General features: G+C 44.4%; 1 protein-coding gene across 5 annotated transcripts in view; it reads right to left on the reverse strand.

Annotated features, from left to right (window-relative positions):
• Positions 1-5,125: 5,125 nt before the first annotated feature.
• FTCDNL1 (formiminotransferase cyclodeaminase N-terminal like) overlaps positions 5,126-19,209 on the reverse strand; it is a 33,864-nt gene continuing 19,780 nt past the window's right edge. For 3 of the 5 annotated variants that reach the window (XM_036320710.1, XM_036320709.1, XM_036320708.1), the window contains 2 exons: positions 14,864-15,049; positions 5,126-6,463 (listed from right to left, as the gene is read on the reverse strand). In XM_036320710.1, the coding sequence (XP_036176603.1) occupies positions 6,027-6,463; positions 14,864-15,049 (623 nt within the window). In that variant the 3' untranslated portion in view covers positions 5,126-6,026. Of the gene's footprint in view, positions 6,464-7,375; positions 7,681-14,863; positions 15,050-19,209 lie in introns of all 5 variants that reach the window. The other 2 variants (XR_004969594.1, XM_036320711.1) reach the window with 2 other exon arrangements.

A 19,209-nucleotide genomic window follows, 5' to 3' on the forward strand; every position in this document is an offset into this window, starting at 1 on the left:
AGGCCAAGTTGCCATTAGGCAGGTACAAGGACACAGCAGTTTCACTGTATGCATTGCACAAGCATGCCCTCCTATAACCCGAAAGATTGAGGTCACTATTTGGCAAGAAGCTTCTTTTATCTCAATGAGTATAAAGTATGTTACTGACCAGCCAGCAAGAAGGCTGCTGTTACCTGAGGCTGTATTACTAGGATGTTCTCCTGGGTTTGCTACTGTATTAGCAAGAACTGCTTTACTGAATTTTGTCTAATGGATCCCTAGTAGCAATGGCTACTTGGGCTACAATAAAGATTCTCTTATATACCTACAACGTCTCATGTCTTCTCCGTCGAATACCTGGCATCCAAGAAGGTCCAGTCCCTGGCAGAGGGGCTCGGACTCCAACAGTTGGCATAGTGGAGCAGGATGAAGGACCTATGCACTCGACAAACAGTACAGAGAGCAGGGTTTGAGGAATATGTACTCCCCAACAGCACTGGACATAATTTGGGGGTAGACAGAGAATAATACTTATCGATGGCCAACAATTATTTACACTTACCAGAAACCACAGAGTTTTATTACAAGGAGTCACTGCTAGACAATGCAGTTTGGCCTCCATGAAGATACAGGTATCTAAGAAGTTAGGAGACAGCGACTTGTTGCAGGTGGGACCTCCTAAAATACAATTAATAGGATGATACACAAGAGCTTTGGAAGGAAGGTCTGGGTGCCACCAACTAAGAAGCATCATCTCACTGGCAGGTGAAGAGGGGTACAAAAGGAAAGACAAGGAACTATGACAAGACTGAAAAGACTGCAATTCTTTTACTTTTACCATGATATTGGTCTACATTTCAAAGGGGGAAAGAAACTGCTACATAAAAGCCATTCATTGGGAAACTCTACCCAATGATTTACTGTACTTGCCAACCTGACCTCAAGTGAGCACTTAGACTCCTTACTGGCTGAAAGAATAGCAAGCCTGTGAGAGGGAACACAGACTGGAACTTGACAAGAAGAAAACAGTGAAATTAAGAGAACAAAATGCGAATGCGCAGCAAAGGCGAGCGGTCGTCAACGGGCTGTTTCCATTGGTGACGCCACCCACTGCTGAACAGGCTCTGCCTCATTCCCGCGCCCTCCCGTCGGGCCCGCCGGCGGGTTTCCTTCTGACAGCATCCAGCAGGGAGAACCACAAAGAATTTCGAAAGAGATGACATTAGAGAGAGAAACTGGCCCACAGCTGTTGGAGAACAAAAAGGGCAAGAGAGGCCACGCTGCCAGACACACACCCAGGAGGCCCCGCACCCCAGGCGGAGGGAACAAGGGGAGGAGGCTGGGTTCTCGGGCCTAGAAGCATCGAGGGGAGCCTGGCAGAGCAGGGCCCAGCCCTCGGGGGTGATGAGCCTGCCAAGGCGGGCGCTTCTGTGGGCCACGAGGAGGCTGATGTAAAAAAAGAAAAAAGCCCAGCCAGCATGGCTCAGTGGTTGAGCATTGACCTATGAACCAGGGGGTCACGGTTTGATTCCCGGTCAGGGCACTTGCCCGGGTTGCAGGATCATCCCCAGTGGGGGCGTGCAGGAGGCAGCCGATCAATGATTCTCTCTCATCATTAATGTTTCTATCTCTCTCTCTCCCTTTCCCTTCCTCTCTGAAATCAATAAAAATATCTCAATCAGAAAAAAAAAGCTGGAGCCTGGAACCAAGAGCGCCCCCCGTCCCTCCATCAGGTTGAGAGCCATGGCTGAGGTGAGGCTGCCAGAAGCAGGCAGCCCACAGGAAGGAGCAAGCCCCTCCGCCCCCCGCCCTGCAGCCCCCACCCAGCACCCCGCATGGCAGAGCCCCATGGGAAACCAGCTGGCAAAGAAGGAATGCTGTTTGCAGAGTCCCAGGGGCATAAGCAGTGTGTAGAAGGGGGTGCGGAGCTGGGAGACAGTGGCTGGACAACATGCACTGCACATTTACCAAGGGAAGCTCGCCCCATGTTTAGGTCTCCGGCTCCCATCTTAATTCGCAACAAACTAAACTGCCTCCAAATATGTCCAGTGGGGACAGAGGAAATGGCAGGGCAACCCAGCATCAGGCCGCGTCCCACCAGAGCCACACGCAGCGGGACCTCACCTTCCAGCTCCGAGGAGCCTTCGAGGGGCCCGGGGTTCGCGTCTGCACTGCTCTCTCCTATGAAAAATGGGCTCCTCGGGGCTGTGTGCAGGCCTGCTTAAAACAATAAGCTTTCCTAACCCCCGAGCGCGACATGCTCCCGGAGCGTGGTCTGGATGCTTATCAAACGCGTTCCCGGGCCACTCTCTGAAGTTGCTGGGCGAGTACAAACAACAGAGTCAAGCCCATGCCTCTTAAAAGCGAGGCTGTGGAGCACGTACCCTGTCAGGGAGATCCTGGATTCCCACAGAGTAAACAGTAACATGAGAATATTTATACGAAACAAAACTGTGTATCAGCCTGCGTTGGCTCAGCCAGAGGGAATGATAAATTCCTTGCAGATCTCTCACAGAGTGGTCCTTTGTGGGCCGCGGACGCCACCTCCGAGACAGTACAAGCCAGTTACCGAGCAAGGCTTCTCATTATGTCGAGGAATGAAAATACTGCCCCCCAATCGGTTTTATTTTGCAGTTTTATCTTACGTAGCCCGCCCCACTCCCTCAGGTTGAGTCAAGCCCAAATTCATGTTGGAAGCAAATGATACCCCTCCCCCGCTCCCCCCAAGAAAAGCAACAAAAGCTCCAGCATCCTCAGGTCCTAGCGTTTTGCTTTTCTTATCCCTCTTCTAAGAGACAAAAAGCTAACGTTTAAAGTGGGGGAGAGCCCTAACCGGTTTGGCTCACTGGATAGAGCGTCGGCCTGCGGACTGAAAGGTCCCGGGTTCGATGCCGGTCAAGGGCATGTACCTTGGTTGTGGGCACATCCCCAGGAGGGGGTGTGCAGAAGGCAGCTGATCAATGTTTCTCTCTCATCAATGTTTCTAACTCTCTATCCCTCTCCCTTCCTCTCTGTAAAAAAATCAATAAAATATATTTAAAAAAAAATAAAGTGGGGGAGAGCAGAAACATGGAAAAGTTGCTAAGATGTCAACTCTATTTGCCCACATCCATTTTGCCCTATTCACAACCTGCCCAAGTCCCGGGCGGTCATCTGGCAGGAGACGAGGTTAAATGAGCCACGTTCCATACAGTGTCCACTTTGTTGTCCCATAGAACAAAATGCTGCAGGAACATTTGCACAAACTGTCAGTTTGCTTCTAAGAGGCCAGTATGAGAAAAGGTTGATATGGGTCAGGATATCTGTCAGTGCATTTTGCCAGATGTTCTCAACCCAACATGATAATCCTTCGATGTTATAGACCTATCCCAGCTACTTCTGCCAGCTAAGGCTTAGAAAATGCTGATGATACGGTAGCTGTCTGCCAGTTAAATCTACGGCAACTTACTGCTGGTTCAGATTTTCTAGAGAACCATGGTAGAGCAAGGGAGGAGGGGAAGAGAGAAAGACAAAAGGAAAGATCAGGGGAATTAGAATATGAACAAGAAGTAAGATGTGATTGTATTGGATTTGAAAATTCTTTATAAAAAAAATCGTAAGATAGCTAAGATTTGTAAACAGCCTAAGTGCCCATCAGCAGGTGAGTGGATTAGAAAACTGTGGTACATCTACACAATGGAATACTACGCTAATGTAAAAAGGAACTCTTACCATTTGCAACAGCATGGATGGATCTGGAGAGCATTATGCTAATCAAAATAAGCCAGTCAGAGAAAGATAAATATCATATGATCTCACTCATTTGTGGAATATAATGAATAACATAAACTGATGAACAAAAATAAAACCAGAGTCATAGACGCATCAAACAGACTGTCCAACCTATGATGGAAGGCGGGGGGTGAGAGGGTAAGAGATCAACCAAAGGACTTGTATGCTTGCATATGAGCATAACCAATGGACACAGACAGTAGGGGGGTGAGGGCATGTGCTAGTGGATGGGGGCAGCCGGGGAGAGGTCAATGGGGGGAAAAGGAAACTTATGTAATACTTTAAACAATAAAGATTTTTTTAAAAAATCATAAATTGTTATATTTCGATCAAAGGCCAAATTTAATCAACTTTATTTTAAAACATTAACTAACCCTCATATGTAGTGCCAAAGTCCATCATAACTTTATTTAATAAGTATGGCTTAGTGAAATTATCTTACTCAGATGTCTGTTTTTTTTAAACTTTTGTGGAATCAATATATACTTTTTAATGATTAATTGTGGATATATATATATGTATATGTATGTATGTATATATATAAATATATATATATAATTTATCATTTTAACTGCTTTTACATATACAGGTCAATGGCATTAAGTATTCACATTGCTGGGCAACCATCATCACCATCATCTCCAGAATGTTTTTTATCTTCCACAACGGGAACCGTACCCATGAACTAGATGTTTGGTTTGAGACAGGCCTTGTGCAAAGCCAGCAGCCTGGGATGCAGCGGCAGGCACCCGGAGAGGTTCACTCAGGTGCCTGGCAAACGAAGCAAATCCTCCTACAGCCCCAGACAACTCAGTGGCAGCAGGTGCTTTCCCCTCTCTCCCCTGCTCACTATTGATGCCCAGGACTGAAGCAAAGCTCTAGACTAGGTCTGGGAAGAGTACTAGAAGTCCGTGTCATTTTCACATTTCAGCTTACAAAGTCCCATCTAGTTCCCCAGGACACAGCCCTTGGTCAAGATGAGAACTCTTCTCCCCCTTTTATAGGTGATGCAACTCCGGCTCCATGGGAGGTAAGCCCACGCCCTCCAACCCGCTGCCCAGTGCTCGGTCACCAGGCTGCGTGGCCTGTGCCAAGGCAATAGAAGGACTAGGCGCTACTGCTTCTCAGCTCTCACCGTCGGGGAAACAGACACGTCGGGTCTAACTGGACAGCACTGGCTCTCTTCACCACAGCAACCAAGTGTCCTTGTGCCTGAAAACCAAACTGAGTCCAACATTTTCCCATCTTTTGGGCATTTATATTTACAGCAAAACTACCCAAAGAAGCATAATTCTGGAACAAAATTAACACAACCAGATTCAAGAGTTGAATTCAATCTATTTTTTATTTTTAATTCCATAAAATAAATTCACAATATGTGCTCTTATTTGGAAAGACCATAATCTTTCTTGTTAAAAAAAATCAACAGAAAAATACATTTCTTTGTGCTTTATGGATAGAAAGGGCCCTGTGCTAAAGCAATATAAATACTAAAGATTTACATAAAATTTCCAGAATCAACAAGTGGCTTCTTTTAGTTCACAAAATGACTACATATTTTGATTTCTTTCAAATAAATTCCTTCCACTGATACTCTTCTCTGTGCTCAAAAGCAATATATTCCCTAAATCTTCAGACTTCCCATTTAAATTCCAAAAAGGATAAACACAATTCCTTGAAGTCATGCCCAACACCACCATTCCATCTCCCTATATAAACATTAAAAAATTAGGCAAATCAGGTTTTTGGAGTTATCTCTGCAATAAACAATAGGTTATCCTAAAAGTGGGAAGGCAAAAAAGAACAACCAGGCTTTGAAAGAGCAATTTTATTTTATAATTCTCCCCACTTTTTAGTCACTTAGTACTTGATTTTTTTTAACATACACATTTAAAAAAAAAAAAAAAGATCATTTGAAAAATGAAAGTTGAATACAGACCTTGGAAATAATGAATTAGGGAAAACCAAGGAAATAAAACCCATCTTTGGTTTTGTTCTCAACAATTAAACCTATTGACATGGTTCGGCAGCCATGCCCATTCCACTCAGTTGATTCGGGAGGTCTTCTAATGCACAAAGTGCATAAACGTGGTGCAGAGAGGTTCTCATGAAGTTTCAACGAGGACTAGAACTATCACGGGGCAATGATGAACAATCCATAAAGACTGGCTGTTGAGCAAAGAATGCTTGTATCTTTCCCTCATCTTCACTGGCCAAACAAAACTTTGTAATGATTGACATTTTTCCTTAAAATTTCCATGAATTCTTAAACTGGATCACATGAAAATACCTCCCCGTATCTTCCAGAATTCCCCGATATTTTCTTTTATAGCATATTCAGCACAGTTCTTGCACTCTTGGGGTGTAAATCCAATTAATGCTCTCCCTATAGTACCAATTCCCCGATCACCTGCCAGCTTTTTAACTTGAGTTTCTATGTAATGAGGAGATATGTAAGAAAAATGGTCCTCAAGAACATTATAAGACATGTATCGGGACTCTTCTGAGGTTTCTGTAGCTTCTTGGTCTTCAAAACTCTCCACGTTGCAAGCTATCTCAATTTTCCCTTCATGGGGAAAAGCCATCGCTTGGACGCCCTTCAGTCCATTTGCATTTGAGCCCCGAATGGCACCAGCAATCTCTTTTCCCAAGGCCAAGTCTTGAGAGTCTATGGTAACATTGCAGTTCATCACATACGGGCTGGCGCCGACGCCTAAATCATTGGAAAAGCATGTTAATCAAGCAAAGCAAAAACCTCCTTCTGAATGTTCCATTCTTTAGCCAATTTTAATCCAAGGAGCTACCTTTATGTGGTTGTACTTTAAAATAATACAAATGTCATTATCAACTCCAGAACTTTGTAAAATATATATGTATATAAAACAGAGCTATTTAAGCTAAAAGCAGAAACGTTTATCTACTCTGAAAGTATCTGCAGGTTGTCTTTTCTAGACTAGCTAAGGGTCCAGAATTTCCCAAATATCAACAGAAAAGGGGCAGCACACTTTAGTATTAAATATCAACAGCAGCAAAAAGTCTTGGCTTCTCATTAATTTCCAAGGACATCTCCACAAGGGTTGGGCCTAAGGCTCTGGGAGACACGAATAAATCATACTCTGTACCCATCCCTTCCTCCCCAAACACACCAGTTATCACTGAGTTAGGTTAACACCCAATTCAAGGGAACTTCAACAACAGTCTTGGTTAGGGAAGGTGGTCACTGAAAAGTGACAAAAAGCCTTGGAACTGAGAAGAGGAAAAACACTTGCGTCTCATGAGAATGTGGGTTTGGCAGGGTTTGGAGCACTATGTGTACCTACTGAGGTACAACCTGTTGGAGGCACCTGTCCCACCCCCAGCGTCCCCAGGACCTGGGACGGCCTCTCTGAGCCCCGTTACTTTAGAGCCGGGGGCAAATGTCCCTTTTTTTTCTTGCCTCAAGAATGGTGCAGCTCATGTTACATAAATAACCCTGCTCTAATTATAGTTTACATTTTAAGATGGACAACTTGGTTAAATTAGCATTGGCATACAAAGCTTAGGTTTGCAGTTTCTTCACTTTGGGGGAACCTTATATTTCTGAAAGCAAGGTTGATGAGGGATTGACGGAGGATAAAAGGCTGACCTCATCTCCAGCAGATGACAATTCCTTAGCTGCTATTTCAACATCATTTTACTGTCATGGCTTTTTCTTGCTACTTTCAAACGTATTGCTCAGGATGCCAGTGTCCATCAGAGACGTCCTCTGGGCTCACTTTCCATGGACGGCCGTGGTTCGGGGGCTTTGCTGCCTTAGCCTGGGCACGCTCATACTAATAGACGCTTCACAGAAAATCAGCACACGGAAACCACATTTTGCCTTTTTCCCACATGCGTACACATAATAAAACATTTCAACTCCTGAGGTTGGGCCTCTTCCTCCTGGGAATTCTGCAGAAATGATTCAGATTACAGTAGTTCTCCATCATGCTGATTTCACAAAAATTAAATTTCCTAACAGTCAATACATCTCTCTCTCTCATAATCTCATACACCAGTCACTTACTCTAAATATCTTTGAGAAGTATATCAGTTTCAACATTTCACAGAGCACATTGGAATTTTTTTTTTTTTCGGTCAATGCTAATGCCGTTCATTAATAGAAAACATCCAAGCATGGCTTCTCTCTCCTCCGCCCGACAGGTAATGATCCCCTCCAATCCGACAGACATCCCCTATTCTGACTCTCATCTTCACCATCACTCCAACCATCTCACTCATTTTTGCTGAAGAGTCTATTTCTATATACACTCTGCCACAGTAAGCACAACTATTCACGACAAATATTGGGCCTATTGCGCTTGGCTATTTCAAAACAGCCATGTGTCCAATCAGCATTCAGATATCCACATGCAATCTGTCAACTTGAGGGAGTCCTTGAGATGGACCCAGGGCCCTCATGCCCCCGCTGCGGTGGCCGGGCCAGTCCCTCCTACAGCCACAGGATCCAGAAGATTCCAAGGCCCCTTTTACCACCGCATGCCCAAGAACTGCCCCTTTTTAGTAGCATTTCCAAAGGTGATCATTCTTGTGAATAAATGAATTCATTGCCTAAGGTAAGTTATTGAAGATAGAAAACATTTAGATCTCCAGCCCAGAGCACAAGAATTTGATAAAGAATATCCTTGTCCCAACACTGATTTACTTAATTTTTAAAAACCCACTATTTTAAAAACGCCTTTAAAAGCATACGTAAAAGAAAGGCATATGTAAAAGTTAATTATTTCTTAGAAAAATAAAACAAAACATCAGAAGTAACTTTTATATTCTCTTTTAAATAAAATAAGAGGGAACCCCTTAGCACAGAAGGATCATTTTTCCTGTATTCCATTGCTATGTGTTATTTTAAATTCTTCTATTAAAATTTAATTACACAATAATTTGTTTTATCACTACAGCTTCAGCAGTGAATAAACAAAGACGATCCAATGAGTCCTGAGAAGTTTCTGACCTCATCAGGTAGGGTTCCCTTTCTGCGGATTTGGGAGGCCATGACCCACTTCTCCGGTGGAAGGGGAGGGAGTGCAGGGAGAGGAAGGAGGAGAGAGGAAGAGAGGAAAAGAAAACCACTTTCTGCCCAAATGCATGCTTTCCCAACTTCCTCCAAGTCCAACACCAACACGGTGCACTAATTCTAACAAATCCAGCAGTCCCAGTGACTTTATTCAAATGCTGAATTTGACTCTTTATGCTCATTAAACTTCGCAAGAATTTTTAAATAAGGAAAATAATTAATCCCAGCAACTCGTATTTCTAGCGACACGTCTTATAATTAAAGTGATTCCACTTTTTGCTCTAAAATTAGAAAGCTGATGTGAGTTTGTTTGTGGTTCGCCCCGCCCCTACCTCCACAGATTGGCAGGCTGCTCTGCGAATCTCCCCACTCGAAGCTCAAATCCCAGTTCTATTCCAATGCAACTGTCACAACGCCCCCAAGCAGGCTAAAAGCAGGGAAAATCTCTGCTATGATTTCACTTTCCATGTGTTCTATTCTTTAATAAAAAAAAATTGTCATTCTAAATATTGGTGTTTACTTCTAGTTAAATACTTTTTTTTTAACAAAAAGAAAAAGAAACTGAGATTCAGTTGCTATTATTTCCCAAGGAAATCTAACAGGCCTGATGTTTTCCTGACAATCCTGCTATTTTCTTGTGTGGAAACACTGTATTTCTCATATACTGCACGGCTGGTGATTTAGATATTGTAGAGACCTTATGGTGAACTGATAGAGATGTAAACTCTTTCTGCCAGATTGTTTAAGCAGAAAAAAAAAAACCAAAAAGCCCCAAATGCACTTAATTAACATCTGATGTGTAGTTTTTGCAAACACGAATGCGATACTTGTGTTTGAGCACTGGCAGTAATGACTGTGAACTACGCTATTAATGTCTGGTTTAAAGATGCTTGTGGTAGGACCACGTCTGGAAGAACACAAATAAAAACCTGCATTCAGACAAAACAATAGCGAAGAGCCCACTAGAACAATGAGAAGGCAGCCCTCGGGGGAGACACGCGTCCTTCTTCCCCCTTAGATCAAAACTATCCTCAAAAATAGTTCTCAGTGGCACAGCCATCAATCAATTTACAGGTCAAAGGATTCTCCACATTTTCTTTCACAGGAAGAGTTTCAGTTCAGCGGCCCAGAAGTTGCTTAGGGGTGTCTTAGGCGTCCTACCCATTAGACTGCACTCCTCCTCTGCGGCCAGTAGGCACACATGTGCGAGGAGAGAGCTGGGGTGGTGTTCTGGGGTGCTTGGCATTTTCATATCTGAAGAGAGAACGTCACCTGTGTGGATTCCTGTGCAATGGGAATAAACAGAGATTCTCGTGGACCAACGTGCAACTCCCTCAGTGAGTATGTTTTCCTTGAAAACCTGCTGCGTGCCAGAAGCCTTGAGTCGCTGGGCACAAAAACAGGAAGGAGGTGAAAATAAGATAAAGCCCAGCCTAGAGGTGGTCTTCGCTTCACAGTAACAGAGAGAGCAGGCACCCGACTTGGACCTCAGTCCCACAACACAAACAGTTACTACCCTCAGCGAACAGGCACCGTTACATACGGGTGCTGTAACTTTTTTAGAACATCTACTAAAGAGAAATCACAGCTGAGACAAGACATTTGGTGACCAAAGCCACAAAACTCACACATAATTGCTCAGCCCCGCGCTCCCATGGCAGGAAGCACGCAGGGCTCTGAGGCATGTGGCCAGATCTACGGAAAAGAAAGCTAAGTGAGGAGCACGTGGGCAGAGCTGGGAGTGGCACCCCAGGGATCGGGATTCAAGTCCCACCTCCTCAGGACACTGCCTTTGCTCGGCTGTTTTTCTGCAAAATGCTTATGATATTTTCCTGCTCTGCAAGGAATGGTGAACCTCAATTTCTCAGCTTTGAATCTTTCAGAACAGCGAGAATTCAGAGAGGAAATTACACAAGTAGGTACATGTTAAACGTCGTCATGGGATGAAGCCAGCCCGGGTGAGGCCAGCTCAGGTGACCTGCTTGTTCCCTAATTTTCCATAGTGGAGTGGTACCCTTCATCCATCCAACACCCAAGTCCTTCATGTGCCCATTACAGGTTCCATGTTTAATTACACATTGAGACTTTCACCTCCCATCATCCAAAGTGGATGAATAGTCAAACAGAGAATCATGGAAATTGGTTCCTTAAAACTTAACAGACTCATTCTAACACAGGAAAGTGATTTTTCAGGGACTAAGTAAAAGTTTTGATGTGGAGTAAATCGCATTATTCAATGTCAAGAAAAGTGGCTGGTGATGCTACGCTTCTGATTTACAGGGAGAGAAGTAGCAGGGGCAGCTCTCAGGAACCCATTTAAATAGCTAAACAGAAGTCCCTGACTCCAAGATGTGCCGATTACCTCCATCCATGATTCCCAAAACAGCATATGAAACTGTGTAGTTCAAAGAATCGTCCCTGTATTTTTAAACAATGATGCATATAGTATATGCAGGCCATTCATATAACATATCAGCCAGCAGTGTTTAAATTATCCCATAAATGTTTAGGGTTTTTAAATATATATGTATAAAGTATTTATTTATAGATCTAAAAGTATCAACTATTATTGCTTTGCCCTAATTTATGTTCCCCACGAGCTGGCCAACTACAAACTTTTAAAAGGAATTTGGTTAAAAGATTTTGTCTGTTTGGCACTGACTAGGAGTGCTAGTCATTTCTGAGCTCACTTTTTTCTGCCTCTGTTTATAATATTCTTAGGGAACTTCAAAACAGAAACCTGCTCCCTCATAGATCTGCTTCCTCTGGGGGACTGCGCAGATTAATTTGTCACTGGAAAGTTAACTGTAAGTGTTCAGTTGATAGCACCAATCATCCTATTTAATTCTTTTTTAGGAAAAGAAATAAACAGCAACAATGTGTTGAGGCTTTTCTGTTTTGATGGGAGAAGTGGAAAGATTTGTTGAGAAACACTGACATAACTAAAGAAAGTTAGAAAAATATATAAAGCCATTAGATTTTAAAATAAGGGAGATCACCACCACTGTTGAGAACTAAATGCACTGAAAAATTAGATGAGTCACATTTATACCCTAATGACCAAAGTATTGTAAATTCTACTTCAATATATAGGGCTTTAAAAAAGGAAAGCATTTTACTCCTTCCTACATAAATGTTCTCTTAAGGGAGAATTTGTGCAAGTAAGGTACCCTGAGATTTGGGCTGATCATGTGTCTTAATATTGAATTCCAATCTGGTCTGCAAATTACTAGAAACGAATTGCTTATCCACACCCCTTATTTACTCTTCCACCTTGAAACAGACATGATGTTTTTCTGCAGGCACCTGCTCTGAGCCTATTAAATGAAGGGCCTGTGCTTGGAGGAGGTCGCCTAAACTTAGCTACTCTTGTAACTTTCATGTTTTTTGCACAAATGAAGGCTTCTGCCACTTGTCAGGGAGATATTAGCAAAATAGACATTGGGGGGAAAGTTGTGCTACTTTTTCCTTCTTAACTTGACTCTTCCATCAAACCCCATCTAAATGAACACATTGAAACCCAGCTTTTATAAAAACTGACCATTGATAAACCTTCAAAATTATCCCTCATGAGAGATAATGGAAAATAATCACAAGATCGATTTAGAGAAATTATGAAAACGAAAATAAGCTGGAGCATTATAAATTTTAAAATGTGTAAAAGTTGAGATAAATAAGATGCACGTCTGTTTCCCAATATTCAGGCCATCTATTTGTGCTACTTTGTAGCCTCCGGCCTTGACCCTGGCCAGTCCCTCCACCCGAGACGCCTGTTCACACCTCCAGTGGCTACCGGCCTCCCCTGGCCTTTGCTCCAAAGCTGCATCACAGTGAGGCTGACTCTGGATTATCCCATTGAAATTCACAGCTCACCCCACCCCAGGGCTCATGGTGGTGGTGGTGTTGTTTTGGTTTTTTGGTGTTTTGTTTTCTTTTTTGGCTATAGCACTTATCATTTTCCAACATGCTATAGAATTCACTATTAATTAAGCTTCTTATTTATTGTCTGTCTTCTCATCCCTACCCCCTGGAATAGAAATTCTTTGAGGGCATATCAATTCGGTTTTGCCCACTGATGACAGTGTCTGGTGCATACCAAGTACTTAACAAATTCCTTGTTGCATTTATTATCTACAAATTCTCTCTACAATGTATTGTATTTTCCATGTCTCTAAACATTCTTCCGCAACCTCATGCCTAATTGCTTGCATAATAGTCCTTCACTTAGGCATGCCACAGTTTATTTAATATTGAACGTGTATCATGTGTCCAGCACTTGCTATTGCAAGTGATGCTCTGATAAATATACTTGTACATAAGGACATACACCTTTTACTATCTCCTTTGGGTTTATCACCAGGAATAGGACTCCTGCCAGGCGGCCATATGCACCTTTGAAGCTCCTGATGCATACCCTGAACTCACTTCCACAGCTTGAACCAACTGATAGTACCTTTAGCAGTAGGGGCCTAAGGATGACATCCTTACCAGTATCAAAACTGCCTTCAAAATGCCATCTTTAAACCTCTTTGTGCCAATTTTGACCATTTGGTCTTTAACTCAGACATGCTTTTTAAATCAGGTTAGAGTTCTTCCCAAGTACGAACCCATTCATTCTCACAGTACTGCAAAAATGAGAACTGGGTTTTTCAAGGTTTGCCTACCTAACGCTAAAGCCAGCTCTGCTGTATTCTAACACCAGGAGCCCGTCTGTAGCGCCTGCCCACTAGCTGCAATCGCACCACCTGGCACTGGGCTGACTGGTTTGTGGTGCAATCCCTTCAGTCTCCAATGAGGCTCGAATTAGAAACCAGGAACTAGACTTCTGAGGATTTAGTCACAGAACTTACACTTCTACACTTGCGAGACAACTCGTGGGAAAATATGTGAGGTTCAAATTGGCAGGGAGCGATCAGTTTCTTCCCTTTTCCATAACTACAGACGGAAGCACACTGATCACCACTTTTTATATACCTTCTCTCTGCAGGGAAGGGGGAAAAGGCCCTTTAGTATTGCATTTGGTACTTAGCAGACATTTCAACTTCACGGTCTTATGAGGGAGGTGCAGGGATTGTGTCCATTTCATAGATATGGGAACTGAGGCTTACGGAACTCTCAGAGGTCACAGGGCCAGTAAGCAGCAGGGGCGGGATTCGAGCTCAGCCTCAAAGCCGTGATTTTTCCGCTGCATCGACTACAGACACGCTTCGTTTGAGAGAATTCTGCACCAGGGGACCATACGCAGAGGCCTCTGTGTGACTTACGCCTGCCCACCTCTTGGGTAGCCAATATTTTTGTAACGGCTAAGGTATTAACTGACTACCAAAACGTTACCTAACATGGTTGAATTTGTGATCCCTTCAGAAGATATTTGAGAATAAAAGAATTAAGATTCAAGTAAATGGCAGCAGGATGGTGAAGTGCAGGGAACAGGGATGGAATTGGGCGGGGGGGGGGGGGGGCGCTTTCCTTTTCCTAGATAAGCCCTGCACACAGGGCAGGGCTGGAGCAGCAGACAGTTAAGAACCGATGGGACCCCCAGGAAGGGAGAACGCCATGCCTGTTCCCGGTGCCTGCTCGCTCTTCCAGAAGCCTGGTGTCTAGAGAAGGCTCCCCAGCTGCCCCAGAACTGATCTCCAGCTGCACGCATCAGCCCGGCCACACTGGCTGATCAGGTTCAGATAGGCTTTCCTACCAGCTACAAGTAACCTGGACCAGGTCCCTACCCCCCAGTGTCTCCATACCCCCCGGGCACAGCAGCAGGCCTCCAGGACCCTACCCCAGAGTCGGGAGTGACACCATTCTCGTCACCATGGCCAGGCGGCAGGGCTCATCATGGATCTTCGAACCCCCTCTAAGGGACTGTCATCAAGTATCCGAGGAGGGCTGCTAGCCTCTCTGGTCAGCTTATGGAGAGACGGGTGAGAGCAAGAGCAGAGAGCCCCTGACCCAACTCACTAGGGCCCTCACTGGGACCGACACGATTCAACAAGTCCAGGGCATCTCAGGAGTCTACCGTCAAGTTTAAAAACAACAGCAGAACAAGACCAAACTGCGAACCTGTTAAGCCACATCTTCGGGCAGGTGCAGCTCCCAGGTCGGGTTCCAGGGCACTGAGATCCCTCCTCGCGAACCAGCCCAGCTGCTTCCTCCTCTGGACCAGGGGGCGCTTCTCGGGCAGATCGGCCTCGCCGAAGAGAAACACGCCGCTGCCCGGGACGCGCAGGACGAGGGTCTCAGCCAGGCCTGTGGCAGCGGGAGGCGTTCACAAAAGTACATTAAAATCGGGCCCAACGGAAGAAAATCAAGCTTACAATTGTCTTATTGTGGTAACACGCATTTAACACAAAATGTACCACTGCAACCATTTCTCAGGGTAAAAATCAGTGGCATTAAGTCCATTCCCATCACTGTGTAACCATCACCGTGAAAGCCTATAATTCATACTCATTTTTAAAATCAAAGTTTGAACATAATTTATTTTTCCGTGAAGGAGGAGTCTAGTAATAAACGTTTGTCTTTGTAAGAGGAGGCTAGAATTTCTAAGCCATTACAAATATTCATCACTAAGACGAATGAAATTGGTACCTTCGGTTTTTTAACAACTTTCTGACAGCCCCAAACTGTGCATGTTGTCAGAAGAGAATAAAAGATCGCCAGGGCCAGATCTGCACTGTCCAGTATGGTAACCCCTACCTACGTGTGCTATTAAGTTTTAATTTTAATCAATTAAAATAAAATACAATTAGCCTGGCCGGTGAGGCTCGGTGGTTGAGCGTCGACCTATGAACCAGATCACAGTTCGATTCCCGGTCAGGGCTCAATCCCCAGTGGGAGGCGTGCAGGAGGCAGCCGATCCGTGATTCTCTCTCATGAATGATGTGCCTATCTCTCTCTCCCTTCCTCTCTGAAATCAATAAAAATACATTTTAAAAAATGAAATGCAATTAAAAATTAAGTTTATCAGTTGCACTAGCCACATGTCAAGGGCTCGATAACCACACACAGCAAGCAGTCTCCTTATTGAACCTCGCGGATATCAAACATTTCCATCATCACAGGAAGTTCTGTTGGCCAGCACCGGGCCAGATGTTCCCTAAAGAAGCCCAATATTTCAGCATAACTTTATGGAGGGGACTCTACACGACAACATTTTTGCATCCCCTCTGTCCCTTCTTTATACCTAGATCCTGTCTCTGACCTCGTCTTCTCAAGGCAGATTACAGAACTATCCTGTTTATTCTAGAGAACTGCTACCGGGAGCCTGTTTGCAGCCAACAGCACGTTCACACGGGGCTAATTACAATCCCGAAGGACAATGAGGGCACGCATTCTCGTCTGATGTATGAAATGGAGGGAATTTGGGAGGTGGCCTGGGACAGCAGGAATGTGGGCCTTCTTTACTGGAGGTGCATCATGGGACATCAGGGGCCAGGACAGGGCCTCCTGCCACATAAGCCTAGGAAACCTCTCCAACTGCAATTTTAGGGTCTGTAATTTGTTGGTTTCTAATGTGGACTGCCACGTTGATAGGAGGGGTGAAATGTGGAGGTGGCCAACAAAGATTTCATATTTCTGAGTTGTATGAGGTCTTAGGAAATGTTCTTTCTCCGAGTCAGGTCGGGACTCCAGCATCAGGAGCCCGCGATGTTATAGACCAGCAATGGCGAACCTTTTGCGCTCAGCGTGTCAACATTTTGAAAAACCCTAACTTAACTCTGGTGCCGTGTCACACACAGAAATTTTTTGATATTTGCAACCATAGTAAAACGAAGACTTATATTTTTGATATTTATTTTATATATTTAAATGCCATTTAACAAAGAAAAATCAACCAAAAAAATGAGTTCGCGTGTCACCTCTGACACGCGTGTCATAGGTTCGCCATCACTGTTATAGACCAAGAAGCCAAGACAATCTCCCAAGTTCACTAAGGCATCTCTGCTTCTTTAGACCACGCTAAGATGCAAAAGGACCATTGCTCCTGGAGGGAGGGAGGGCAAAGATGCCAGGACACATACAGTCAACGGAGGTTTCAGGATTGTAAAATACTGTCTAGGCCAGTGGTTCTCAACCTTCTGGCCCTTTCAATACAGTTCCTCATGTTGTGACCCAACCATAAAATTATTTTCGTTGCTACTTCATAACTGTAATCTTGCTACTGTTATGAATCGTAATGTAAATATCTGATATGCAGTATGGTCTTAGGCAAGCCCTGTGAAAGGGTCGTTCGACCGCCAAAGGGATCGCGACCCACAGGTTGAGAACCGCTGGTCTAGGCAGTTAGGTAACTTCTCAAGTCTGGACTGGAGCGGAGGGGGCAGAAGAAAGGGGAGAACGTTTTGGAGAGTTGTCAAGATGCCTTAACACTCCAAATCTCCTAGTTGTTCAGATCACTGATATCTGCTCCAACCATAACTTTGGCTGCTACAGTGTAATATACAAACTGTGATGCCCAAATAATATGATCTTTGGAACTTGCTTTAAAATACTTTAGTAAAACCAAAGGAAAATAGAGGAAGATAAAAAGAGAGAAAAGGAGAGAAAAATCAAGGAAGAAACAGAAAAACAGAAAAGAAACTGCCCCATAGAATAGATGGAGAGACAGCGATTAGATGAGCCACGGAGAGCATCCAGCAGGCCTGGTGCACATGCTCAGTAAATGCCGGCCTCTCCCCCGGCAGGCCTGCTCCGCGGGTCTGAATTCTGACAAGCTGGAGCCACCTTCCTGGACCGCCATGTCCCTGCGACTAGAAATCCCTGTCTTCTCCACAAATTCACGGTGGAAGGAAGCAACCTTAATTTCTGTTCTCTAATGAAGAGAATAAAGTATTTCATTACTCTCATGCAACGAAAAGACAACCAACACCGAACTGGTATTCAGTAATGGAGACAGTACACTATACTCTTCAGGTTCAGGGAGAGAGCATTTACGTTTCCAGTGACTGCAACCCGGGCGCCTGGCAGGGAGGTGCTCGCAATTTTGCTGGAAAGAAAATGTAGACTGCCCGCATATCAAAGAAATGTCTCAAATTTAGTCAGAATACTTACCAACAAGCTATTTTGTCTGTCATAGGTTCCATGTTCGGTAGAGCTTGTTTCAATGTTATCACTTTATTTTCACAATTAATCTAGGCAATAATCATTCCATGTAATTGCAAACGCTCACACCAAGCAAACAAATAGGCCTCCTAAAGGAGATCAACATTCTGAACACTCCACGTGCAAGCCTGTGGGAAACTGAGTCCCGTCAGCCTTCAGGTCAGCGGCACGGCTGCTGAAGGCCACAGCCCTGCGTGCATCTCCCCTAGAGCCATTCCTCCCTCCTCCGGTGGAGCCCGGCATCTCCAGAGCAGGGACCTGGAGCGTTTACAATGACCAGCAAGAAACCAGAACGACTGAACTAATGCCTGCTTCCTCATCCTGCTCCCCGCCACTGAAATTCATTTCTCCCTCTGTCGTGCTCCTGCGGTACTTTGCAGCTTTTGTTGGCTAGAACATCAGATCTAATCTACTGGCATCACACAGTTAATTGCAGACTTTTGCTTCTACGTCTAGGTTTCGAGCTCCCTGAACAATTAAGGTTTGTTAAGTTGAATGAATGGAATTTGGGTCCTGAGCACTTTGCAGATGTTGGGCACTGCAAACCTGAAATAGCCGTGTCGTCCCCCTCACCCCATCTTGCCCCAACCTACAAAGGAGAGGAAGGGGTCAGCTGACAAAATGCGAACTGGGCTGAACATCAGGGGGAGTACAATGTGCTCGTGGCGACTGAACCCTGGGATCAGTCTTCCACCGTTGGCATCACATCTTACGAGCTGTCCTCAGAACGGAAGTCCCCTCCGCAGCGGCAAAGCCACCTGATGGGGGCTACCTGAGCCCGGCAGTACTGTCAGACACGACAAACATCCGAATCGCCTGGCGATGGAAGAGCCGGATACCATCAAGCACTTGAAACAGGCAAAGCAGAACCCGTCAGCTGCCTAAATGGCTCTTTATTAAAAGAACAATCTTTTTTAGTTTTCCTTCCATTTTTTGACAAGTTTTCCCCACCACCATTATTAATACTTCTGATCTTCCCATTTTCACTAGACATATGCTGAAAAGGCTGATTTGATGATAGTACTTTTTAAAAATATTTTTATTGATTTGAGAGAAGAAGAGAGAAGAGACAGAAAATCAATGATGGGAGAGAATCATTGATTGGCTGTCTCCTGCACGCCCCCTACTGGGGATCAAGCCTGCAACCCGGGCATGTGCCCTGGCCAGGAATCAAATCATGACCTCCTGGTTCATAGTCCACTGAGCCACACGGGCCGGACTGATGATAGTATTTTAAAAACATATTTTAACCTTCATGATTGGCTGACCTTATTTACTCAAAAATGATTTTTAGTCATTTCTCT

Source organism: Myotis myotis, unplaced genomic scaffold, assembly GCF_014108235.1.
Source record: "Myotis myotis isolate mMyoMyo1 unplaced genomic scaffold, mMyoMyo1.p scaffold_m19_p_8, whole genome shotgun sequence".
In the NCBI taxonomy this organism is placed as follows: Eukaryota; Metazoa; Chordata; class Mammalia; order Chiroptera; family Vespertilionidae; genus Myotis; species Myotis myotis.